Genomic DNA, 26,064 nt, shown 5'->3' on the forward strand with positions numbered 1-26,064 from the left:
ATGTGTGAAAAGTTTAGAATTCAGTTTTTAGGGAAACTTACTATGACTTCAGACATTTTATTTTAAAGGATTGTAAACAGATTAGAAGGGTTCACTTTGTTTAAAGCCTATTGATACATGAAAAGTGAAGAAAACTAGAATATGACCGTATCGTTTCTTTTTATCTTCTTAGCTTTTAGATTGCATTTTCTCTCTCTCAAAAATGATAGTGTTAGAAAGACATCTGTCTTACGTCTGTCTGAGATCATAAGAGTAAATGTGCTGTGCTTAGTCGCTCTGTCGTGTCTGACTTTTTGTGACCCCATGGATTTAGCCCACCAGGCTCCTCTGTCAGTGGGAATTCTCCAGGTAGGAATACTGGAGTGTGTTGCCATGCCCTTCTCCAGGGGATCTTCCCAACCCAGGGATCGAACCCTGGTCTCCCGCATTTCAGGCAGATTCTTTACTGTCTGAGCTACTAGGGAAGCCCAAAAGTAATATATTGGTCTTTAAAGAGACCAAATTGAGAAGTAACAATTTCAGCTCAATTTACATTGTCAAATGATTTTTGAAATTGCAGCCCTCTTTCCCTGAGTTAGACCTGACTTCTGTATGACACAGGTGATTTTTCAGTCCTCTGGGACTCCTGTGCCAAAACTTGAATTCTTGTCACTGGTTTTAACTTAGGGCACTTTAAAGGAGGCTGGCTGGTTTAAACAAAATGTACTACTCATGTTCAGTTAGACTGTATAGATGTATATAAACAGAATCCCTAGTTTGGAAGATCCCTTAAAATCTGATTTTGAACAGGTTATTGTTACTTAATAGTACACAGGCATTTGAGTGTTTGTTTCATTTACATGAAGGCCAAGACAAATTGAAAAAGTTGACAGCTCTCATAAGAATTGAGCCCCCTTTTCCTCATCATCCCAACCACCCCCCCTCAAAAAAAAAATACGCTTTGAGTACAATCTCTAAATAAAGAGAGTCTTACTAAAGAAAGATCTTTTCTCAGTGATATGCTGTGCTAACTCAGCATTGGTTCATGAGTCTCACTGATCATTTTCAAGAATTTTGCAGTCCAGCTGACATCATCGTGGTATCTTGAAATCAGCCATGGTGGGAACATTCCCTCCATGCAAATCAAGGACCTACTGCTTCAACCTCAGCTGTTTATTTACTAGCACGTGGCTGGATATCTGGTCCGTGTGTATGTGTGTATGACTATCCTGGACTGAATGTTTGTGGGTGTCGTCCTTCCACATGTGTGAGGGCGCAGCCTGGGGGTGGGGCACAGTGCTTTCTGCCCCTTCCTTATGGAGAGCATGTTGGTAGGAAGCGGAGTAGGAATTTTCAAGTGGAACTTAAGCGCTATTCTTGGATCTGACGTGTGACTGAACTGGTGCTTATTCTCTTTAAGCTTCAGTTTCTTCCCTCAAAAAATGTTTAGGTTAAACAAAATGCTTTTTAAAGTATTTCAGCTCCCAATCTCTGACCTGGGTGCTGAACTTCAGTGTATTCTGATATCAGTGCGATCAGACTCCACTCCAGGTAGAGGTCAGTCAGGTGGTTTTCCCTCTGCTGCTCTGTCACGACGAGCCCTAGACACTTGCAGTCACATCTCCCATCACTCTTCTGTAGTTATCAGAAAAGGTCACTAACGCTGTTATACAATTAAGACTCGGAAACATCTGTTTTCTGCCTACCACGGCATGTTCCTTTGCACCCTAACCAGTGTGGGAAGCCATCTGCGAAGGTCTTGGTGTGTGTGCACGCTCAGTCTCTCAGTCGCTTCTGATTCCTTGGACTCCATGGACTGTAGCCCTCCAGGCTCCTCTGTCCATGGGATTCTTCAGGCAAGAATACTAGCGTGGGTTGCCATTGCCAACTTCAGGAGACATTCCTGACCCAGGGATTGAACCTGCATCTCGAGTGTCTCCTGCATCGGCCGGCGGACTCTTTTCAAGTCTTTAGGCCCAGCAATAATGGCAACCCACTCCAGTACTCTTGCCTGGAAAATCCCATGGATGGTGGAGCCTGGTAGGCTGCAGTCCACGGGGTCGCAAAGAGTCGGACACGACTGAGCGACTTCATTTTCACTTTTCACTTTCATGCATTGGAGAAGGAAATGGCAACCCACTCCAGTGTTCTTGCCTGGAGAATCCCAGGGACGGGGGAACCTGGTGGGCTGCCGTCTATGGGGTCGCACAGAGTCGGACACGACTGAAGTGACTTAGCAGCAGCAGCAGGCCCAGCAAAAAGAGGGAATTCCCAGAGCCTATTTACAATTTAAAACTCTGCCATGTATTTTATCACCATTGACAGCTCCAAGTCTCCAAGGTCACAGCAGAACCTAGCTGAATGGGAAAAGCAAGGGGTGAATCTAAACGGCCCTCGTTTGGGTGAGAGGGGGAGCAGACGTGAGTGATGGCTGCAGGACAGAATGGGGTGTATCTTGACCGTTTCCTCGGTGCTTGGGTAGCATGGCTAAGGCTCCTGTAGCTCGTTTTGTTCTCACACTCAGAGTCCTTTTACGTAAAACTGCTAAACTTATTTTATAGATTCAAGCCAAAATCTTCACGTAGGTGTAGGGGAACCCCAGAAATAAGCCCGAGTAGATTGTTAACCAGGAAGAGAGATGGGTATCCTGGAGAGTTGTTAAAGTTAATGTTTCTATTTCTGTACCCCGATCAAAATGCTCGTCTGACGGGTTCCCATGCTGTCCCAGGCTGCTTCTTGATGATACCTTTATGCTTTCTTTCCTGTTGCATATAGATTATTCTAGGCAGTAAGTTACTGTCTTTCACATAGTCCAGGATTTGGTGTGGTTTATGGAAGGGGTTTTCTTTGGAGGTTGAAATGACTCTTACAGTTAAGTAATGGAGCTTTCTTTTCTCTATGTTTGCAAGAGTGACACGTAGCCATGAGAAATCATCAGTGATGATAAGCGGCTGGGGTAAAGTAGATATAAGATATACCCACAGATTAAAAAAAAAAAAACACTTGTAGCTATAAAGATTCAAATATCCTTGGTACTGCCAGAGTAGTTAACTGGTGTCCAAGACTGACTGGAGTTTTGCTTCTTTCTCCTCCCTGTAGGATAGCTCTCAATGAATAGCAAAATTGCCAGAATGCAGACAGGAAGAGAAAAACCCAAGAAGCCTGAAACAGTCCCCACACTGAATGATCAATCCTAAATAACTGAGTTGACTAGTTGCCTTATCCATCGTCAGGGATTGATTAGTAGGAACTAAAATTTGAGCACTATTTTGTTCTCCTTTACTTTTTTACTTCTACTTGGAAACTGTCGATGGAGTGTTGGGAAGGTATTGGGAGGAAGGAGAAATTAAAGTTTCTTTAATTTAAAGGCAAATGGGAGCAGAATGCTGGTTAATTGATCTCTGTGGGACTCAGAAAGTAATGAAAAGACTCAGGGAGAAAGTAAAGTAACGTTCTCCCCATTTATCCACAGAGTAACTTCTTGCAGAACTTTCTGTCTCTGACGTTGCCAAAACGGGGAAACAAACATCTGAGTAACCTGAGCATGCTCTGGCTGAAGCTGCTCCTGAACATGTCCTTCGAAGAAGACGGGCAGCAGGTGATCCTGCGGCTGGACGGCTGTCTAGACCTGCTCACAGAGATGAGCAGATTCAAGCACAAGAGCAGCCTTTCCATCCCCCTTCTAATTTTCCATAACATCTGCTTCAGTCCTGCCAACAAGCCCAAGATCCTGGCTAACGGTGAGTATTCTCCTTGTGCACCGCATGAATCCACCATTACACGTACTTATCCACATGGCGTTCCGTTCAGGTTAAAACAGAGTAGTTTTATAAACAGTCCACCAGATGCTCATTCAGCACCAGCCACATTCAAGGCGCTGCCGGAGGCGGAGGCTGTAGGAATGGATCGGGCATGACTCCCGCCTGGCATTCACAGGTCACCCCACAGGGCCACGCTGGGCGCAGGAGGCAGCTCCTGGGAGAGTTTGGTCCCCCTCCTCCCCCTGTCCCTCCTCCCGGTCCTCTGCCTCTTGCGCCTTTGGGCAGGTAGGGCCCCGCCCGTGGAGCATTCCAGACCAGCCTGTCTGCCTGGTTGGTGATCCCCACGCCCTCTCTCTCTCTGCCTCCTTCCCCGTTTTATTTTCCTCTGGAGCGTTACCACCAGCTGATACGCTGTGTTCAGTGTATGTCCGCGCATTCCTCGTCTGCCCCACTAGAGCAGAAGGCCTCATGGGTCAGAAGGCTTCTGTGTCTTTCGCTGCGTGTACCCGGGGCAGCTACGATCGTGCCCGTCACGAGCGGGCGCCCGGGGGGCACATGAGGTGGAGAGAGTCTGAGCAGGCCACGGAGTTGAGGACCCGCGAGCGCACGGTGACAGGAGCCCCACAGCAACTTCCCTCTCTGCCCTCGGGACAGATGGAGGCGAGGATCGGTGAGGACTCAGATTCTGAAACAGAAGGAGAAATGGAGCGCTCTGTTTCTGCAGCCATGCGCTGTTCCTGTGAGGAGAGTGTGAATTTCAGGCTTTATAAGGAGAAGTTATCATGAGATAAAAAAAATCGAGGAGCGGTGGGCTCGAGATCTCCACATACCTGGTGCTGGATGCCAGGCCCTCGAGTGCTGCTTCTCTGGGTCCGTTTCTTCATCTGCAAAAGAACCCCTCTTTTCCTGACTTTGGTAGAAATCAGTTTTAACACATAAAGTGTCCAGCCCTGTCTATGGAATGTGGTAGGTGCTCCAGATGTATTAATTCTCTTTTCTTTTCATGTCTTCCACTTAATCTTCTCTTAGAAGTGTTTTTGTATGAAACATGGAGTTTCCCAAGTGGAAAACTGCTTACATTATTGTGTGTAGTCATGATTCTATTTTTCTGATGATAATTATTGAATTGTTAGAAATGCAGGGAAAGATTTGGGAAGCTCAGCCAGCCTTTAACTTACCTGAATTAACTGTCACCTCCATTCCTGGCGGGGTTCGAGGGGGGCGTCTGGTGGCTTTGTTTCCAGGTTTCTACCCTCCTTCACTGTGCCCCCTCTGTGCTCATGTGGCTGAAATGAGGGTGACAATGGGACCCTTCCTCATGGGACATGAGAGCCTCTGGGAGGTACCTGTCCCTGTTCTGCGGTCTCCTGTTAGCATCACGTTTCTCAGGATAAGTTTCTTCTTTGGGGACCAAAGAAGTTTCTTCTTTGCAATTTTATTATTGAGAGGATCAGGAAGAGGTCAGGCTGTAGGGAGCTGAAGGAGAAGCTTGCATCTTCCATTTCTGGATCACTCGGGATTTATTTTTAAGCATTTCCTTGCATCAGCAGTGTTCTCTCTTCACCATGAGCTGGAAGAAGGAGACTCCCCAGTCCCACAGATGTGAGATGAGGGGCTCCAAGGTGGCTAGGAGGCAATGACTGTGCAGTTTCTCCATGGACGACTCCCAGGCGCGGCCTCCATTCCACCCGGGGATCCAGAGGAAGGAAGGAGCTTGGCAAAGTCAGGCGGCTGGAAGATCTTCCCGGCAAGGCCGCGAGACTCTAATCAGCAGCAGCCAACATCCGGTTTAGGTTTAGCTGGTCTGGAGTGGAGTGGGCAGGGGGGCTCGACTCTGCTGTGTGAGCAGATCCAGAGGGCGCCTTGTTTCCAGGCATGTCGGGCCAGGTCTCCTCTGAACAAAACAAAAACATGCAGGTAAAATATGTTAAAAGTCACCTTAAAAAAATCAGATAACTGAAGATAGTGGGAAACAGGCCAGTTATGATTGGCAGTCTGTGCCCAGGATGGTAAGAAGTCTGGAGAAGTCTATTCTGCTCCAAGGATGTTGGCCAGCCGTGTGCTCTGGCTTTGGTCCAGGAGTGCCGAGTGGGAAGGGGGCGGTCCTCGGGGACAGAGTCTCTCGAGTCTTATGGGCCATCCTGCAGATGTTAAGGTGGAATCTCAAAGAACTAACCTCTTAGAAAAAGGTAAAAGTGAAAGTCGCTCAGTCGAGTCTGACTTTTTGTGACTGCGTGGACTATACATTCTGTGGAATTATTCAGGCCAGACTACTGGAGTGGGCAGCCTTTCCCTTCTCCAGGGGAATCTTCCTAACCCAGGGATCGAACCCACGTCTCCCACATTGCAGGTGGATTCTTTACCAGCTGAGCCACAAGGGAAGAAGGTGAATCAGAATTAAATTGGTGCCCTGAGCCTCATCCAGGCAACGATAAACAAAAACAGGCGCCACACAGACTGCCCCTCACAGCTCTTCAGCCCAGAGACACACAGACAGGTGGCCCATGACCTTGGTGGGAGCTGCTCCTCAGTTGGAACTGCCCTCTGATGGGCGGAGGACAGGTTCATCCTAGGCCTCAGGGAACCTCCACAAACAGTTTTTCAGAAGCATCAGCCAGTTCACAGTTAAAAGATGACCAGGCACGTCAGGGAAATGGCAGCATGAGAGAGCAACAGCAGGGGCAAAACACCAGCTTACCTGCCTGGACCTCAGACGTAGGAATTGTGAAACATAGATTTGCAGACAACTTTAATGATGCCACATTTAGATAAGTAAACAAGCTTGAAAGTATTGGCAGGGAATAAGAAACTGAAAAATTGAAAGATGTGAAAAAAGAACCAAACAGAACTTCACTGTTGAGTATGATAATGTCAGCCCCTTACAGGTGTTTAAATGTAAATTAAGATACTCAATTTGTTTATCACACTAGCTGCAGGTGGCTATTGGTTATCTTATGAGACTGCAGACGTATAAATATTTCCATCCTTGTGGGAAGTTCTGTTGGACAGGAGACTGTTACAGAACTTCAACAGCCAAAATTAAAAATTCAGTATACATGTCTGGCAGCAAGTCAGGTGTAGTGGAGGAGAAAATGTAAACATTCAAAGATAGATCAGGAAACAATTTCCAGAATGTAGCACAGAGAGCTAAAAAAGATGAAAAAGGAATAAAAGAATAAAGGGTTAAGGGGAAAAAAAAAAGCTCAGTGACAGAGTGGGTATACTGGGCAGTCTAATTGCATGTGCATTGAAGTCCTCACAGAAAAGGGGAAGCGAGAGAAAGTGTTTGAGACAGCGATCACTAAACATTTCAAGAACTGTTTTCATCAGACACTAAACCACAGATTCAGGAGACTCAGATAATTCTAAGCAGACAAGTAAAAATAAATCCACATCTCTTCCCTTGAGATTATTTATATGTTTCTGTGAGAGTTCACTTCATACCTCTTGGTTAAACTTAAAAATGTTTTATATGCTTTTTTTGTGTGTGCATGTTTTATTTCACAGTAAAATGTTTTGTTTTTTTTTGATTGATCTACTTGCATTATCAGCGGGGGCACTACATGAATTGTCCCATATATGTAGTTTCTTTAAAAAATGTAAGAGATAGTAACTGGTCAGAGGAGTTGTATCAGCTTACTTAGACCACGGGTTATATGTTCTGAGGGCTTGATGTGAAGTGTGAAAACGTCCCTGGCTGGTATTCAGATGGGGGACACAGAAATCACCCTCCCATTTGATGCTGTTCCCCAAGAGTCGGGCACGCGTCACCTCCCATGATGAACTTCTTCATCTGAAATGGCCTCCCAAGATGAATTTCCCCAGAGAGCTGTTTTTGTGGGCTGGCTCCGCTAGGTCCTGGCGCAGGAGAGCAGAGAGCGCAGAGCAGGTGGTCAAGCAGGAGGGGGTGGGTGGCGGGAAGGCTGCAGCGCCCACACCCCCTTCCGCTCTGTCTGTCCCTTTACTGCACAGACTTCACTTTCTGGAGCAGCTTTTTATTTATTTTTTCCTGTAGAAGATTTTAAATTTCTTAAAATTTCTTTAAAAATTTTAAGATAGGATCACTTAAACAGCATTCTTGTGTGCTTTTTCATTATGGTGTCTTTCATCCAGCTAGTGTTTATTGAGCTCCTGCAATAAACTTGCAGACTCTGCTCTCAGTCATGCACAGGGAGAGAGCTCCCAATAACAAATGTTTCACCCCTAAGAATGCATTATGTCTTAAAAATCACTCATTTTAGAGGGAAAATAATTTGATAGAGTTAAGTAATAAAATGGGTTCATGTATTGCTCTGAAACACTGGGACCGTCTCCTTGGGGCTAGACGTCTCTACTTTGAAAGGAGGAGGCTGCTGCAGATAAGCTGTGAGTCTCGATTCCATACTCTGGCTAGCTTTGCTCAAAGAGGGTGTGTCTTGTATGCTGTTGTATCTTTAAATAACCTCACATACACACACACACAAAAATACCTTTGAAATGTTTAGTCTTTTCTTAAAAGGCTTAGCTAATATGGTATTTCTTGATTTTTTTTTTATAGCAGCCCCTGCTATTGATATGTTCATATAATGTCTTTATAATTTATCGTAAGAGCAAGTTCTGTTTTCCTGCATGTGAAAATGTCAGCTATGATCAAACAGTTCATTAATAAACTCATTGTGTAATTGCTTATTTCTGCCCTGTCGTTGTCTTTAAAGGAGTGTGGCTTCGTTGAATTAGGGCCGAAAAAGTTAGGCATCCACAGCTTCTGTGGTTCTGCTCCTGTTGTAAAAATAGTTTGTTTTGGGGTTGTCCTCCCACATATCACATGATGTAAAAGATTGTTTTTGCCAACTTTGTATGCATTGGATGGGTGAAAAGTGGGTATCTTTGGCTAGTCTGAGATGTGAATACTACTGTCTGGGCCTGACCCCTTTTTTTATGTGTTTATTATTAGAGAAGGTCATCAGTGTGCTCGCTGCCTGTCTGGAAAGTGAGAATCAAAACGCTCAGAGGATCGGAGCAGCCGCACTGTGGGCTCTCATTCACAATTACCAGAAGGTCAGTTGTTAAAACCATTGTCCCTGGGGGACAAACGCCAAGCTTCTCGGGACATCAGAGGAGTGTCAGCAAGGAAAAAAACGAAGTCAAAGACAGTGTTGCCTTTGTGCGTTCAAACCACTAAGTAGACCGTTGGCTGAAATCTCCATGTCATCATTCCCACAGGAGGTGCCGCAGCCCCAAGTGTCTCTCTCGAGTGAATTCTCCCTTGTTAATAGAACTAGGTTTGCCGTGTTGGTGCAGGGGTAGTATGAATCGTTTTTTCTAAAAGATGTGTCCAGGAGATACTCATCTTGACATCCAGCCAAACAGTGAATTTTTATCCAGTTGTGGGATTCGCTTTTCTCCCGGACATGTCATCGCTGAGTTTTGAAGTCAGCTCACTTCTCACAGGGCCAGCCCGGTGAGAGTGGCAGACAGGTTCTCTGGCCTCAGCGCTCCTGATGGCAGACATCTCACTCCTCAGAGAGCTACCTGCGGTTAGGTGGTGACCAGCAGGTGGTGTCCCTGAGCGGTGCTCAGGCAGGCGGCCGGCCCTGGTCCCCCGACCAGGCTGGGTCAGCGCACAGGAGGACAGAGGCCACTCCTGTCCCCGGCACCCCTGACCCCCAGCGCTCAGCACACGGTCGGGTGTTTTGGAGTCCCTCAGTAGATACTTGAGCAACTGGCCAACTGCTCATATTCCATATTGTTGATCTGAAATCTGAGGTTTGAGGGAATAATGAAACACAGAAACTAGACTGCATAGTTGAAAATAGCAAATTGCGATTGGGGAAGAGGTGGGAGAAGGGGAGGAAAGGAAGAGCACGGGACAGTGGAGGGAGAACCTGCTTAGACGGGGAGGGGTGTGGGGGGCACAGCGGGTGGGCCGGGTTCTCGGGCTGCCTCCTCCTCTTCTCAGTGGGGTTAGTACTGTGCCCGTCCTGATTCTTAAGCACGTGGGACTAAACCTGATTGATGGATGGCTTTATATTATCTCTAGGCAAAAACAACTTTGAAAAATCCATCAATAAAAAGAAGAGTGGAAGAAGCATATTCCTTAGCAAAGAAAAGTAAGTTTTATTATTAAAGAGATTATAGTTAAACTTGAAATCTATACAGACTTCCCTGATGAATGAAATATTTGGACAGTTCACAGCAAAATGGCAGTTTTCTATACTCATGTTTTACACTGACGTCTGAAGAGCCTTTTTGTGAAAGCATTGTGAGGAAGCAAACTTCTTTGTGAAGGCATTGTAAAGTGGGCCAGTATCTGGTCCACGCTTCTCACTGTAAATATTTTTTTTTCAGTAATAAAAAGCTGTAATGGGTGAGAATGTTTGAGATATAGTAGTTTCTCAAGACATGTCAGTGGTCTTTCTCTAGGTCATTTTTTTTTCTTGTACCAAATTTCTTTTTGCCAGTGGCTGCCACTGCTACAATGTGTTCTCAGGTGATAAGAATTGGGCCCAATTAGAATTGACCTTGAACAGAAAACTTTGATCCAATTCAGGGAGTTGAATTACAGTCTTCCAGGAATAGATCCCATTGTCCCTGCACCCACTCAGTCCTGTGATGTGATCATGGTATGAGGCAGGGTTTTCCTCTCAAAGGGCATTTTTCATTTTAAGTGACACCAGTTTTCAACAAGCTTTATTCTCTAAACCTTTTTTCTGTTAAGACACTGAACTCTGTCTTTCCTGTACTGTTCTGTGTCTATTGGTTATTAATTTGTATTTTTATAGTGTGATTTTTTTTTTTTTTTTTTTTTGGAAGTGGTTCGGTTGTGGGGTTTTGGTTTTTTTTTCCCCTTTGGTTTTTTCTTAGCTGTGACTGTGAGTTTCTGTCGGTAGTGAATAGCTGAGTTTAGGTGTTACGAATGGTACATAAAAAGCAAGACATTCATTTGGGCTTATAGGTAATACTGTCCATTATGGGGGTGTATTATTTTTTGTTTATATTCTTTGGCTAAACCATTAACTAAAGATAAATTTTATAATGTCTTAATTTTTAAAATATATTTTAAATATTAAATTTAAAAATATTCTTACAGTGTTAGCACATCAAGAATTGACATAGAACTGGAAGCTACACACAGTCCTGTTCACATATGTTAGCGTGTGTCTGCTGCTCAGTGCGGTGCTGACGTTTAATAAACTTGCTCTTCTGTGCTCTGATCTTTCTGTCTCAGCTTTCTCAGACTCAGAAGAAACCCCTCTAAGTGCCTATTATTTGAAATGTCTTGAAAACCTTGTGCAGCAGCTTAACTCTTCATGAATACCCTGAGGTGCTCTGCCCTGAAGCAGGCAGCCGCTGGACAGGTGAGCCAACCTTGAAGCAAGTTGTGTGTAGACCTGTCCCCGAAGACATGCTAAGCCTCCGCAACAAAAGATGTAGAGAGTCCGGGGAACACAAGCATTTTTACCTTTTTCTATGCAATGTGTTTTGTAAGAATCTTATTTATCAGTTATTTAATAAAATATTTTTAGTAACTGAAAATTGACTAACAATTTCTGCTTGCAGGCTTTTATCAGTCTCATGAATATAAATTTTAGGAAAGGAAAGAATACATTGTGTTCTGATCTCCTTTTTTAAAAAACATTGTATGTAAAATTTGGCTCTTGTCAATACAAATCCTTATTTTTCAAAACATACACATCAGTGAAGGCATATTTGTAGTAAATGTGTTTAGTTTGGTGAGTAGCTTCTTTTTGCAATTTTTAGTGACATTAACTCCTTTCCATATGATTTATAAACGTGTTATATTTTTTTATTTTCACCTTTCAACTTCTGAAATGCTGTATAGTAAAAAAAAAAAAAAAAAAGGAAAAAGTGGAATGTATGGTCATTTACACCTAGATTCAAATTCTGTCTCAACTCAGAACATCATGAAGAAAAAGAATGTGAAAAATCTAATAGGACCAACTCTGTCGAGGCCTCTGGACATAACTCGTAACCAACTTGTGGTTCTAAACTCAGAACGTAAGGTCAGCAGTTCCCTGGTGGTCCACCAGCTAGGACTTGGCACTTCCCACTGCTGTGGCCTGGGTTCAGTTCCTGGTTGGGGAACTAAGATCCTGCAAGCCACAGGCAGGGAAAAAAAAGAGCTTCAGATGTAATCACTTCCAGCAGTTTTCCTGACACTTTTGAAATAAGAGAAAATTTTGTCCAAGAAAAGAGAAAAAGCAGAAATACATATATGTATGTGTGTATATACACATCTCTGTTTGTATACACGCATATACCTCACATGTATGTGATTTGATGATGATGAGTTAGTCACTAAGTCTTGTCCGACTCTTGCGACCCCATGGACTGTAGCCTGCCAGGCTCCTCTGTCCATGGGAGTTCTCCAGGCAAGAATACTGGAGTGGGTTGCCATTTCTTTCTCCATCACATGTACATTCGCACTCATTATTTAGGAAAATGTTTTTAATTAAATTATGGTTAACAAGAAAAAAATAACTTTTTTTTTTCTAAGTGCTGTTAGCAAATTGCTATCATTAATAAAATAAACCATGTAATGTTATTTAAGCTGGAAGCATGGGGACAAAATATATATTAAATACTGAAATAGAAGCAGATAAATTTGTAGTGTCTGAAATTATTGATTAGAGATCTGAGAAATAGATCTCGGAAGTTCAGAAGTTTCCAGGCAGCCCAAATTAATTTTAAGCAATGGACCTGGCAGTATTCTGAAAAATTCTAAGAGCAGGAACCTTAGGAATTATTTCTTCCTTTTTGCCTGGTTTCTTATATTCTGCATGATTTTTTGGGACCTTTTAAGTCCTCACTGACGAATGATAAAACGGATTTCTTTGTAACTTCATTTAAAGAACTTCTTCCAGTGTGTCAGGCACTGTTCCCAGAATATTTATCATTTAATCTCTCTTCCTCTAAGATACTGCCGTTGTTCCTAGGTTGGAGGTGAGTGAATGGGATGGCTGGGCGGCTTGCCTGGCTGACAGAGAGTGCAGTTGAGGTTGGAGCCCAGGATAACTGCCGACTAGCCTGGGGGTTTCAACCACTGTGCTCTGCTCCCCCCGCTTCTTTCCCCCCTCATTGAAATCCCTGTCTTTGTGTTTGGATCTTATAGATAACTTCCATTTTTTTCTACAAATGTTGGGTTTCTTCAGGAAAGTCATCACTTCCTTTATGATTCATTGGTTGATTGATTCACATCTCAGTGTTTCCTTTGCCTCATGTCCTTGGAATCAGAGAGAACTGTAATTGATTGTATTCTCTTAGACTTCCCTGGTGGCTCAGATGGTAAAGCGTCTGTCTACAATGCAGGAGACCCGGGTTCGATCCCTGGGTGGGGAAGATCTCCTGGAGAAGGAAATGGCAACCCACTCCAGTATTCTTGCCTGGAAAATCCCATGGATGGAGGAACCTGGTGGGCTACAGTCCGTGGGGTCACAAAGAGTTGGACACAACTGAGCAACTTCACTTTCACTTTTCAGCAGTTCAAGGTAGTACAGTACTATGGGGGGATTTGTGACCCTGCAGGGACGTTACAGAAGGGCTGCCACCCTGGAAAGTGGGAGGGAGGTCCTGGCTTCAGGAGAACGCATCAGAGGTGCGAACCTTGGGGGCATGTGGTGTTCCAGGGCCCTGGTGGCCCACCCGCCTGTCCTTGACTCTTCAGCTTGTGTCCAGCCAACCCGTGGGGAAGCTGTTGAGCAGACGGTCCCTGAGGTCACTGGCCCGCTGTTTCAGCAGCTGCCGTGGCTGTACTTTGAGGACCCAGCAGCATCAGAATCCCCCAGGATGCCTTGAAATGCAGATTCCTGGGCCACTTGAACCATAGTCTTAGGCCTGTGTCTGGAACCGTTAGCAAATTCACCAGGTGATCTTGATCCTCACCACAACTTGAGAACCACTGATTAATCCCTCAGCTTTACAGAGAACCACCTAGAATGTGGAAATGCCTTAACATCACTCAGTCACTTAGTGAGGAAGTCGGGGCTTGAGTTTGGGTCTCTTGCCTGCCAGCCAGATGTTCTTCCCATCACACGTCCCTCATTGAAGCAGCGGTCCAGTGCACGACAGGGTCAGGGGGGACTAGCTCACGCCTCCCCATCTCCAGACTTCCCATTTCCTGGCCGCTTTGTTGGTGGGGTTAGTGTGTGTCACTGCTAAGGATGAGCTCAAAGATTGTGCCATGTTAACCACAGCAGGCCGACGCTGATCCTGAGGTGTCTGTGTTCTAAACCTTGAGCGCTCTGGGGGAGAAGATGGCCCCGGTTTTGAAAACAGAGGAAACAAGTAGAATAGTTAGCTGACCTCATTGGAGCCCTTCCTCACTCTTCTGAAAATTGCTTTCAGAAGCAAATAACTAGATGTTCTTTACTTTGGTATTCTGTAAATAAGGGAGTGAAAAATGGAATTTGTGGGTTTAACTGCAGTTTCCCTTTGGCATGCTGAATACACTCATCATCCATACTAATTTTCCATCGTTAGTCTTTGTGGCCGCACCTGTCTACTCCCGTCTCCTGAGATCTGCCTGACCCCTCACGTTTCTCATGTCTGGCAGTTAGATGGATAAGAATAACAGTCGGCACCCCTGCTCTTGTCACATGAGGTGTGCCCATGGTCTTTTGGCAAATGAGAGAGCGTGGCGCAGTGGTTCAAGGTCTAGGGCTCTGGAGTCCAAGGACCCGGGGCCAGCCTGGCCTCACCCCACATGGCTGTGGGACCTGGGACAGCCTCCAGGCTGCTGCTTCCGCTGTCCCTGGGGATACAGACACCCGCCTTATAAAGTCAGGGAGAAGACTGAGTGCCAGGTCCTCCCTGTACGTACGTGATTGTCTCTTGGATGTTATCAGTGATTGATTATTCTTACGATCTCAACTATCTTTCATTAAAACATTAACACTTTTGTGTCCTTGCAACACTTCTATCCCTTTCCAGATATGTTGGAAAGTGAGTTTTGCTCAGAACTAAGGCTCCTACATTCCCCAAAGATCATCCGTTTCTGGTGGAGGTTCATGTCCACAGTCCTGTGGTCACTAATGGCAGACACTGAGCAAGTTGTCAGGGAGAACTAAGTCTTGCAAAGCTTTGCATAGAGGCGCTTTATACACCTGGGTGACTTGATGCTTGTTCTTCTTCGGCCCATCAAGTTGTCTTGATTGAATGTCAGTTGGTGAAATATTGCTCTTTCTCCATTTGAATTGTGAAAATGGAAAACACAAGAAATTATAAGCTTAGCAGCCAAAAGAAAATCTTAGCCTAAAGAACCCATTAGTTTAGGAGCTGATTTTTCCTCTTGCCACTTGTTGTTGACCTCATGATCCAAGTAGTTAGGGAAATGGATGACAGAAAGCCATTGTTTTTGGGAGTTGGGAGACTTAGTTTCAGGGAATTTAGAGTTTATTCTTAAGTCAGAAGTTATTCATCCCAAGAGGTTCCTTTTAAAACTCGAGTAGCAAGTCACCTGGTTCCAAGTGAGATGGATATGCTGAGCTGAGTACGGTAGGCATTGAGGCTCAGAATGTATGGAAGACCAAGCCAAGACCTGGGTCCTGAGGCTTGGTAGTGAGACGCGAAGAGCTCAACGTGATCCTGTTTCAGATGTTCTCAACAACGTCCATCTTTGTGTTTCGTTCACTCATGCCTTTGGGAAATCTGCCTGAGAAAAGAAATCTGCTCTTTTAAAACGCTCCATATGGTGATGTTCAATAAATTTCTCTTTAATCTCCCAAAGAGAAATATATGTATGTGAATGTAGACTGCAAGGAAAATTCTTTCATGCATTTCTCCATTTCCAACAATGTCACTTTCCCTGTGGCTTGCCCTGTGTGCCTTTGGAGGAGCGTCTGCGTCCCATTCCACTCGTTCAGGTAGGCAGCTATGCTCGGTGTTCTGGTAGCAGATTGCCAGCGTTCTGGGCACATTCTGGACACATGACTTCCTCAGATCCTCTGTTAGAACATTCTTCCCTTGGCTTACCCTGGGAAGAAACAAATTATAAAGTGGAAAAGTATTTTAAATCATTTTCTGATGATATTTGTAAAACTTGAATTGCAGAGAATCAGTTTATGGATATGGTACCTCTTATAAAAGCTTACCTCTTCTATCTGTTAGGAAAAGCCATGATTGCTTTCTGCAGAGTAGAAAGTCCAAAATGATAATGGCTTCAGTAAGAGAAGACTTTTATTTTCTTGTTCTTTTTGTTTGTTTTTTGGTTCCCACATCCAGGAAGCTCCCCTCACCCCCTCCTCCCACCGAAAGGCAGTCCTTGGGGACCAGTATCCCTAGTCTCAAGTGCCCATTCTTCTTTGGTGCATTTTTTCTCCAGCAAGTTATCCTGTGGACATCCGGAAGGAAAGACCTCCCCCAGCTGTCTGTTGCCCTTTCAGGAGCCTTGTCAACTCCTTTTATCCTCTTCATGCTCTCTGGCTTACTCCTCTGTGCCCTTTCTCTTCCTGCCTCTTGGTTTAATTCTTCACCTTTCCTCCACCAGCGGGCCTCCACCCCCCTTTCGTTTCCACTTCTGCTGCTTTCAAAGGCCAAGATCAAAGGTCACCTCTCCCGTGAAGCTGTGGCAGATTCCCCAACTGGCAAGAACGTCTTTACTGTTTGAGTTTCCACATCAATTTTAGTCTAATTTTTTTTTTTTAACTTTTATATCACTTTGCCCTTTCCCCCTTGTATTATACTCATTTGCATAAAGTCATTTTTCCCACCATCTGCTTCAAAACATGACTTCTGACGGCTTGAGACTCCCTGCCTCCCACAATGCCTCACAAAGCAAGTGTTCAGTTTATATTGATTTACTTGAATGAATGGACGGATGGATATGGAAAATACTTTATTAGTAAAAGCTGTTGCATTTCATCGTGTAAGTTAGGCTAAAATTCTGTTGACTTCGTCAAAATAGGGACTATTATAAGCTTTTATGAGAATAGATTTTTATTAGGTGTTTTAAAGAATGAAAGCAAAATGCACTGCTTAAAAACACTTTAAAATCTGTAGAATTTTTTTTTTTTTTTAGTTTTGTAGAGAAAGAATAAAACCCCAATATTTTAGATATGATTTGAAAATATAACCGGCACTGACAGGAAACAGAGGTTCTGATCTAAACTGTCAAGGCCCATTACTTATGAGGAATCTTATTTAGGCTATTCTTTTGGGGAGGCAGGATGTAGGTATCAACTTTTTGCAAACAGAACCTTCAATTCTGGAATATATAAGCTGCAGCTCCAGCAGTGTGGAAAAAACAGAGGAAGCCAGTGTGCATCACCCATGCTGTGTACAAAGCACAAATCAGCGGATAACCTGTTGGCTTCCTCCCAGTTCCTCTTTCTTCGTGCCCACATTTTGGCAGCAGCAGGCACTGTGAGAATCTGACTTTGACTAAAATAAACGTGACACTGCTTTGCACAGAAAGGGAGGAGCGGGCAGTGGTAAAGGCTGAAAGGAAACTTTCAATAGTTGGACTTAAAATGGGGGGAAATGCTTTTCTGGTTGATACCACTGCAATAGGGAATGAAGTCTGTGTTGCATCGCTTTATGTTTTTCATGTATATTTTCTATCCCCAGCTGAAAATACACAGTTCCTTCTGCAAGGTGAGGATAATACTATAGTGCCTGCACATTTTGACCCAAATGGGGAAGTTTTAAGTATGTAGAGTCTAATTGAAAACTGATAGATCCAATGCATATGACATTTACTCTGAATTAAAGATTTGAAGTTGTTTAGGAGATGGGGGCTGATATTAACCACAATGCTGAGCTCTCAGGACTGCGGGTCCACCTTCCCCAGTTCACTCCCAGTTGGAGAGGGAGCATGGTGAGTGAACCCTGGTGTCATGGGGTAGCTGTTGGAACTGCTGTGTGCAGTGGGTGGTGGTGTCTTTACTCAGGGGCAGAAGACAGCCTGTTCTTGCCTCCACCAGCCATCGGCTTGAGGGAAGCAGTGCCTGCCTCTCTGTTCAGATCTCTGGGCTGGGGGTGCTTCTGAGCAAACTCGAGGCTACAACACAGAGCCCCTGTGCTGCCAGGGAGTTGGTCTCTCTGTTGCCCATCAGGCCCTCCTGTGCCCTGACGCCTCAGACCCCCAGGCCTCGACATGCAGTCACAAAGTGTCCCTTCCTCACGCTGCTTCTCACTGACCAGCAGTGGCTTTTGGTTTGGGGGTGCCTGTGAATGATGGGTGCCCCAGAGACTCCATTCTCCACCCCTTGAGCTGACTGGGCCTCTACAAACCAAGGCCTGGCCTTTCACTGTGAGTAGGCTCCTGCTATTCCCTGGGGAAAATGAGCTCACTCACCAAATATTGAATAACAAGACATTTGAGAACTGCATCCACTTTAGAAGGAAAATCACATGCTGGAAATACATTTTTCAAAGCAGCAGCGATGTCAAAACAGATGACCCAGGAATTTTAAATTAGCCAAATAAATACATTGAAAGAGATAAGAAATTAAAAATAAAAGACCTACATGAGGAAACGTGAAAAAGGTACAAAAATATGTACAATGGATATGAAAGTTGAAAGACAACAATGGGTAGGACAAATGGTAACATGGATCCAACTGAGGATGAATTAATCAGAAAACATGACTGGGGAAATTTTTGAGAAAGAAGAAAACAACAGTGAATCGGAAATAGAAAGTAAAAATATAAACACTAGGAGATGTGGAGGCTAAAAGTAGAAGTGCTCACATCTGGATGGCAGAAGTCTCAAAAATGGAAAAAAATAAAATTGAAAATAAGTCCTTGAAGAAATGTGGACGTAACTTTCCTAATACTAAAAAGAGACAATAAAGTTTGTACTTAAACAGCCCATAGAAAACCAAAGAAGAGAGGGAAGATAAATATAAATATACACTCAATGTGAAAATCTAAGAATGTCAAAGACAAAAAGCCCCTAAGCAACCCAATAGAAAGGATAGTAACCTCAAACTGGAAACAACCTAAATGCCCATCAATAAGAATAAGTTAAAAAATATTGTACTATATTTATGGAATGAAATACTGCCCAGCAATAAACAATAACAATACCAATAAGCACAACATCATGAATAAATGTCAAAACATTAAATTGGGCAAAAAAAAGCCTGACACAGAAAGAGAATGTACTGGATGATTCCACTTACATGAAGTCAAATGACAGGTAAACCCAACCTCTGTTGGCAGGAGTTTATAGTAATAATCTTTTGGCTTGTGTTAACTGAAAAGACACAAAGCAATCATCCCGGCTCTGTGTCTTGATCTACAGCATATGATCCCTTGATCCAGGTTGTGTTAACATGCATATGTAAAAAGTCTTAAAAATGTACATGTTACTGTATGTATGTTATAATAAGACACCTGAAAGAAGGAAAATCAGATAATATCAACAGCATGGACATTAGTGAGGAGAACAAAGCAAGTGAAAGAATGCTACATGGCTATCAAGAGGGGAATGCAGGTATCAATTTTTATTTTCAGTGAGGATGAAAAACAAGCAGTGACAAATTGAAGGAATAAGATGACAGAACCTTATATAAATATATCAATAAAAGTAAGTGGGCTAAACTCAAGTGAAAAGACAAACTTGAAAGATTGTATGAAGAAATCTAACTATATGCTATCTACAAGGTTGAAGTAAGGATGAAAAAGCAAATGTAGCAAAAACTGATATTAATGTAAAATGAAATTGACCTTAAGATAAAACATAGATATGAAAAACATCACTATAAAAGATTCTATGCTTTAAGAATATGTGGCAATTTTAACTTTCATATATCTAACAAAATAACCTCAAAACATTTGAATCCCAAAGTGACAGAACAATAAGGATGAAATGATGAATCTGTTATTGCAAGAATAGCTTTCTACCCATGCTGTTGACTTTTGATAAGTTTAAGTAGGCAGTAACTCAAAAAAGATATAGAAAATCTGAATAATACAATTGATAAACTTGATCTAGTGGATATTTACAGATTTCTGCAACCAAGAATTAGACACATTTCCCCCTCAATCCATATAAAGCATCTATAGTTATTCAAGTATCAGGCAACAAAGCCTCAATAAATTTCAGAGAATAAGTTCATATGGAATGAGCTCTTACCACTTTGTAGTTAAATTTTAATAAAACAATAAGAATGTATGCTTGGAAATTAAAAACTTCTAAGTAACTGACAATGAAAAAAAACCACAATGGAAAGTTACTGAATGATAATGAAAACTCTACACAGAAATAACTATGGGATGCAGCAAAAGTGAAAGTCTCGCATTTTTTAATCCTTGACAAATTTTTTGCTTTAGATCTGTCTAAAAGAAGGCAGCTTCAAAATGAATAAGCTGTGTGCCTGTTTTAAGAATTAGAAAACTAATGACAGAATAAAGCTAAATTAAGTTAAAGAGATAATAAAAGTGGTAAGAGCAGAAGGTAGTGAAATAGAATCAAAGATATTGCAAAACAGAAGACAAAGCAAAAACTGGTTCTTTGAAAAAAATAGTAGATGAGTTTCTGCCATAAATGATCAACTGAAAAAGCAAAAGGTACAAATGGTGTAATGAATATAAAGGGGGACATAATACAGATAAAGTAGCATGAAGAGTTACTACAAAATATCAGCAATTCTGTCCTAGCAAATTTAAAAGCATAAATGGACAAATTCTTGGAAAGATATCATTTACTAGAATTGACCTAAAAAAGAATAGACTTCAATAGTCTTACAGCTAATAAAGAAATTGAAGTAGTGATTATAATTGTCTCATAAAGAAAACACAAGACCAATGGTCTCATAGGCAAATTTTAACAAACATTCCAAGGGTAATCCCAATTTTATTCAAGCTCTTTGCAAGAGTGATAGGAAAAGAGGGAAGAATGCCAATTCATTCTATGAAGCCAGTATAACTGATACCTAAACCAAACCAGGAAAATATGAGAATGGAAAAGTATAGGCCCACTTATCTCATGAATAGAGACAAAAATCCTAAACAATATTACTAGCATCAAGTGACAGTATATTAAAAAAAAAAAGACATCTATATGCTTCTTTTCGCTGATAAGATGTAGAAAAAATTCTTGATAATATTCTACTTAATGGCAGACTCTCTTAGTGAATCAGAAGTAGAAGGCAATACATTAAACAATAAGGAGTGTATTTTAAAAACACAGAGCACCATCATTCTAAATGGAGGAACAGTAGACGTACAGTTGGGCTGCCATATCCACAGTTCTGCACTCGTGGATTCAACCAACTGTGGAGTAAAAATACTAGGAAAAGAATTCCAGAAAATCCCCAAAGCAGACCTAGATTTGCCACACACCAGCAACGATTTACATTGTATTTACAGGCTTCCTTGGTGGCTCAGATAGTAAAGCACCTGCAATGGGGGAGACTGGGTTCAATCTCTGGGTTGGGAAGATCTCCTGGAGAAGGAAATGGCAGCCCACTCCAGTACCCTTGCCTGGAAAATCCCATGGACGGAGGAGCCTGGTAGGCCACAGTCCATGGGGTCACAAAGAGTCGGACACGACTGAGTGACTTCACTTTCACATTGCATTAGGTGTCCTGAGTAATCCAGAGATGGCTTAAAGTGAGAGGGAGGATGTCCATAGGTTATATGGAAATACTGCCCCATCTTATATAAGAGATATGTGTATCAGCAGATTTTGGTATCTGTGTGGGTCCTAGAGCCAATAACTTGTGGATATTGAGGAGTGATATTCCCTTGAAATTATTCCCACAAATGGGTGTTCTGAATGATAGCGACTGAGTTTCCTGCAGACGGCCGGCTTCAACAGCCAGCCAGTCATGTGAATAAAGAGCCTCCACAGGAGTCCTGCACCTCGCCACTGCATCCCCCTTCAGCCTTTCCATCTTCCCACCCAAGGGCCCGGATGTCACGGTAGCAGAAAAACGGTCAGTGCTGTGCTTCCTCTGAATCCCAACCCTTGGATTCCTGACCATCAAGATGGTGGCTGCTTCATATCATTAAATGTAAGTTCTTCTCAAACTGATGAAAGTGAAAGAGTGAGTAGAACCCAAACAGTCCAATGGAAAAGTAGGCACAAATCATGAGCAGGCATTTCAAAGAAAAGCTCATATGCCCAATACACATATGAAAAGATCTTCAATATCATTTTCATTTAGAGAAGTATAAATTAAGACCACAATCAGACTGACAAAAAGTAAAGACTGACAAATAACAAATATTGGAAAGGATATAAATCCATAGGAGTTTTTTTATACATTGTTAGGGGAAGTATAAGTAAGTACAACCACACAGCAAAAACAATTTGGCATTTGGGGAAGCAGGATCAAGTCAGCAGAGTAGAACTTGAGCTCACCTGTTCCCATGAACACACCAAAACTAAAGCTGCATATAGAACAACTCTTTCTGAGAACAGCCTGAAGACTAGCAGAACGGCTGTTCTACAATGAAGGTTGTAAAGAAAAAACACAGTGAGACAGGAGGGGAAGAGAAGCCATCTGGTTGGGACCCACAGCCCCAGTGGGTGACCTGGAAGAGGAGGACAAAGTTACAAGCTTGGGGAGCCTCCCTAAGGAGCAGTGGTTTCAGCTCCACATTGGACACCTTAGCCCAGGGGTCCAGCACCAGGAAGCTGAGCCTCCTTGGCTGGTTTTAGAAACCCGCTGGGCTTACCAGAGGGCTGTAGGAAACCAAGACTCTACTCTTACAGTGTGCACCCAGATTTGCTTGCTGCTGGTCCCAGCACAGAGGCATCAGTCTGAAAAGTGGCTGGTGCTCTAGGCCAGCATACCGAGACCACCATAGCATACCCCCCAGCCCACATGGGGCTCTAGTGCCAATGTACCCCAGGAGAGAAGATGCAGCTCACACTGGTCTGCGGCCCCAACTCCTCCAGCTTCAGCCCCGCCTCCCACCTTCATAGTTTACCTCTAGCACCCCCATAAGAAGCCACAGCTCACACCTGATACTGGCTGTGGCCATCACACCTGACTTCCACCCACCATCATCAAAGTGACAATCCCAACATATCCTAGAAAAGGCCTGGCCTAAATAAAACCCCAGGAAAAAAACCCTAATGAAATAGAGATAATTGACCTGAAAAAGAGTTCAAAGCATTGCTCACTAAACATGGACAAAGAATACAGGAATACAGTGAAAACTTCAGCAAGAATTAGAAAATATAAGAAAAATTAGAACTGAAGACTAAAATAATTGAAATTTAAAATACACTAGACGAAATTGCCAACCAAGTTCTGTCTAGTCAAAGCTACGATTTTTCTAGTAGTCATGTGTGAGAGTTAGACTATAAAGAAAGCGGGGCACCGAAGAATTAATGCTTTTGAACTGTGGTGTTGGAGAAGACTCTTGAGAGTCCCTTGGACTGCAAGGAGATCAGTCCTGAATGTTCATTGGAAGGACTGATGTTGAAGCTGAAACTCCAATACTTTGGCCACCTGATGTAAAGAACTGACTCATTGGAAAAGACCCTGATGCTGGGAAAGATTGAAGGTGGGAGGAGATTGGGATGACAGAGGATGAGATGGTTGGATGGCATCACCAACTTGATCCTGAGTTTGAGTAAGCTCTGGCAGTTGGTGATGGACAGGGAAGCGTGGTGTGCTGCAGTCCTTGGGGTCGCAAAGAGTCGGATATGACTGAGTGACTGAACTGAAACAAAATTAATGGCAGATTAGATGACAAAAAAGAATGCATAAGCAACTGGATGACAGAATAGTGGAAATCACCCAGTCAGAACAGTGAAAGAAAAATACCAATCTTTGGGATCTCTTGGGACAACATCAAGCATACTAACATTTACATTTAGGGGTCCAAAAAGGAGAAGAGAGAGAGAAAGGGGCAGATAACACTTTTGATGAAATAATGGCTGAAAACTTTCCTAACTGAAGAAGAAAATAGATATTGAGGTCAGAAAAAACTGCAAGCCAGAAGGGAGTGGCATGATACATTTAAAATTCTGAAAGGAAAAAGAAATGTACAACAAGGATACTCTACTCAGCAAGATGATCGTTCAAAATTGAAGGAGATATAGTTTCCCAGACAAGCCAAAGCTAAAAGAAAGTATCCCCACTAAATCAGCCTTACAAAAATATGTTAGAGTATTATTTAAGTAAAAGATCATAGGAAGAAATAATAAAATATATGAAGGAAAAAAATCTCACTGGTAAAGGCAAATATCTAGTAAAGGCAGTGGATCAAGCACTTTAAAAAAGGTAGTGTGAAGAATACAGGAGGGACTTCCCTGGTGGTCCAATGGTTGAGACTCTTCAGGGGACACGGGTGCAATCCCTGGTCTTAGAACCAAGATTCCACATGCTATGCGGCACAACCAAAAGAAGAATAAAGGACAAAAATTGTAAAATCAATTATAACTACAATAAATAGAGAATCCACAATGTAAAACATGGCATCAAAAACAAAACTTTGGAGGGGGAAGTAAAAAATGTAGTTTTTAGAAGGTGCTGGATCTTCATTCACTATCAGTTTAAAATAAACATATAATCAATATTATGTATCCATTTATAATATATATCAATAACATATCAATATATATGAACCTCATGGTAACCACAAACCAAAAACCTACAATAGAGGACACTCAAAAAATGAGAAAGGGACCCAAACAGAACACTAAATAAAATCATTGAACCACAAGGAAGAGACTAAAAGAACTGTAAAACAACCAGAAAATAAGTGACAAAATGACAATAAGTACATACTCAATAATAATCATTTTAAAGATAAATGGGCTAAATGCCACAATTAAAAGACATAGAGTGAATGAATAAAAGCAAACAAACAAGACCCGTGTATAAGCTGCCTACAAGAGAGCTGGGCTTCCCTGGTGGCTTAATGGTAAAGAATTCACTTGCCAAGCAGGAGATGCAGGTTCCATCCCTTGGAAAGATCCCTGGAGAAGGAAATGGAAACTCACTCCAGTATTCTTGCCTGGGAAATCCCATGAATAGAGAAGCCTGGCAGGCTACATACAGTCCATGGGGTTACTAAAGAGTTGAACACAACTTAGCTACTAAACAGCAACCACACAAGAGACTTGCTTTAGAGCTAGAGACACACACAGACAAATGTGAAAGGATGGTGAGAGATATTCCATGCAAAAGGATATGAAAAGGAAGCAGGGTAGCAATGCTTGTACAAAACAAAGTCTATGACAAAAGACAAAGGAGGGCATTACATAATGAAAAAGGACTCAATCCAAGAAGATAAAAAAATGTTCATAAACATGTGCACCTAATGTAAGAGCATCTAAATATATAAAGCAGGTATTAGCAGACATAAAGGGTGAGTTTGGCAGTATTGCATTAACAGTAGAGGACTTTATTACTCCACTTGCATTAATGAATGTGGATAGATTAGACAGAAAATCAGTAAGGAGACTGGCCTTAAATGACACGTTAGGCCACTCAGAATTCACAGTTACAGAACATTCCATCCCCAAACACAATAAACAATCTTTTGAAGTGCACATGGAGCTTTCTCCAAGTCACCTGCTAGGCCACAAAAAAAGCCTCAATAAATTTGAGAAAATTGAAATTATATTGTTTCATTTTCTGACTCAAGGTGTGAAACTAGAAATTAATTACAGGAAGAAAACTGGAATAAAACACAAACGTGGAGACTAACCAACACACTACTAGAAATCCTATGATCATCAGAGAAATCAAAGAGAAAACTTTAAAAATACCTTGAGATAAATGAAAATAGAGAAGTAACTTTCCAAAATCTACGGGACACAACAAAAGCAATTCTAAGAGGATGGTTAATAACAATACAAGCCTACTCAAGAAATAAGAAAAATCCCAAATAGTCCACCTAAATTTCCACCTGAGGGAATTAGAGAAAGAAGAGTAAACAGACCCCAAAGTTAGCAGAAGAAAGGAAATAAAGTAGAATGAGTGACCACCACCAACACCACCGTAACAGAAAAGATCAGTGAAATGATCTTCTCCAAAGATAAACCAGACTCATCAAGAAAAAGAGAGAGGGGCCCAAATAAAACTAGAAATGAAAGAGAAGTTACAACCAGTATCATAGAAGTACAATCCTAAGAGAATACTATGAACAGTTATATGCCAGTAAATTGAACGACCTAAAAGAAATGAATAAATCCCTAGAAGCATATAATTTTCCAAGGCTGAATCAGGAAGAAATAGAAAATCTAAACAGACCAATTGCTAGAAATGAAGTTGAATCATTAGTCAAAACACTTTCCACAAATGAAAGAACAGGAAAGATGGCTTCATAGGGGAATTCTACCAAACACTTAAAGAAGAGTTAATACCTAGCCTTCTCAAATTATTCCATAAGTTGAAACGGAGGAAACATTTCC

General features: G+C 42.4%; 1 protein-coding gene and 1 non-coding gene across 8 annotated transcripts in view; both read left to right on the forward strand.

Annotated features, from left to right (window-relative positions):
* RTTN (rotatin) overlaps positions 1 to 11,255 on the forward strand; it is a 109,381-nt gene extending 98,126 nt beyond the window's left edge. For all 7 annotated transcript variants that reach the window (XM_081562667.1, XM_081562668.1, XM_081562669.1 and 4 more), the window contains 4 exons: positions 3,452 to 3,719; positions 8,674 to 8,777; positions 9,760 to 9,829; positions 10,948 to 11,255. In XM_081562667.1, coding sequence (XP_081418793.1) covers positions 3,452 to 3,719; positions 8,674 to 8,777; positions 9,760 to 9,829; positions 10,948 to 11,033 — 528 coding nt within the window. In that variant the 3' untranslated portion in view covers positions 11,034 to 11,255. The remainder of the gene's footprint in view (positions 1 to 3,451; positions 3,720 to 8,673; positions 8,778 to 9,759; positions 9,830 to 10,947) is intronic.
* A 1,752-nt stretch (positions 11,256 to 13,007) lies between these two features.
* TRNAC-ACA (transfer RNA cysteine (anticodon ACA)) lies at positions 13,008 to 13,079 on the forward strand. Its single transcript has one exon. It is a non-coding gene; the product is annotated as a tRNA-Cys (tRNA).
* The last annotated feature ends 12,985 nt before the right edge of the window (positions 13,080 to 26,064 follow it).

The sequence above is a fragment of the Giraffa tippelskirchi genome, chromosome 14 (assembly GCF_054371585.1).
Source record: "Giraffa tippelskirchi isolate mGirTip1 chromosome 14, T2T-mGirTip1v1.2.pri, whole genome shotgun sequence".
NCBI classification, from domain to species: Eukaryota; Metazoa; Chordata; class Mammalia; order Artiodactyla; family Giraffidae; genus Giraffa; species Giraffa tippelskirchi.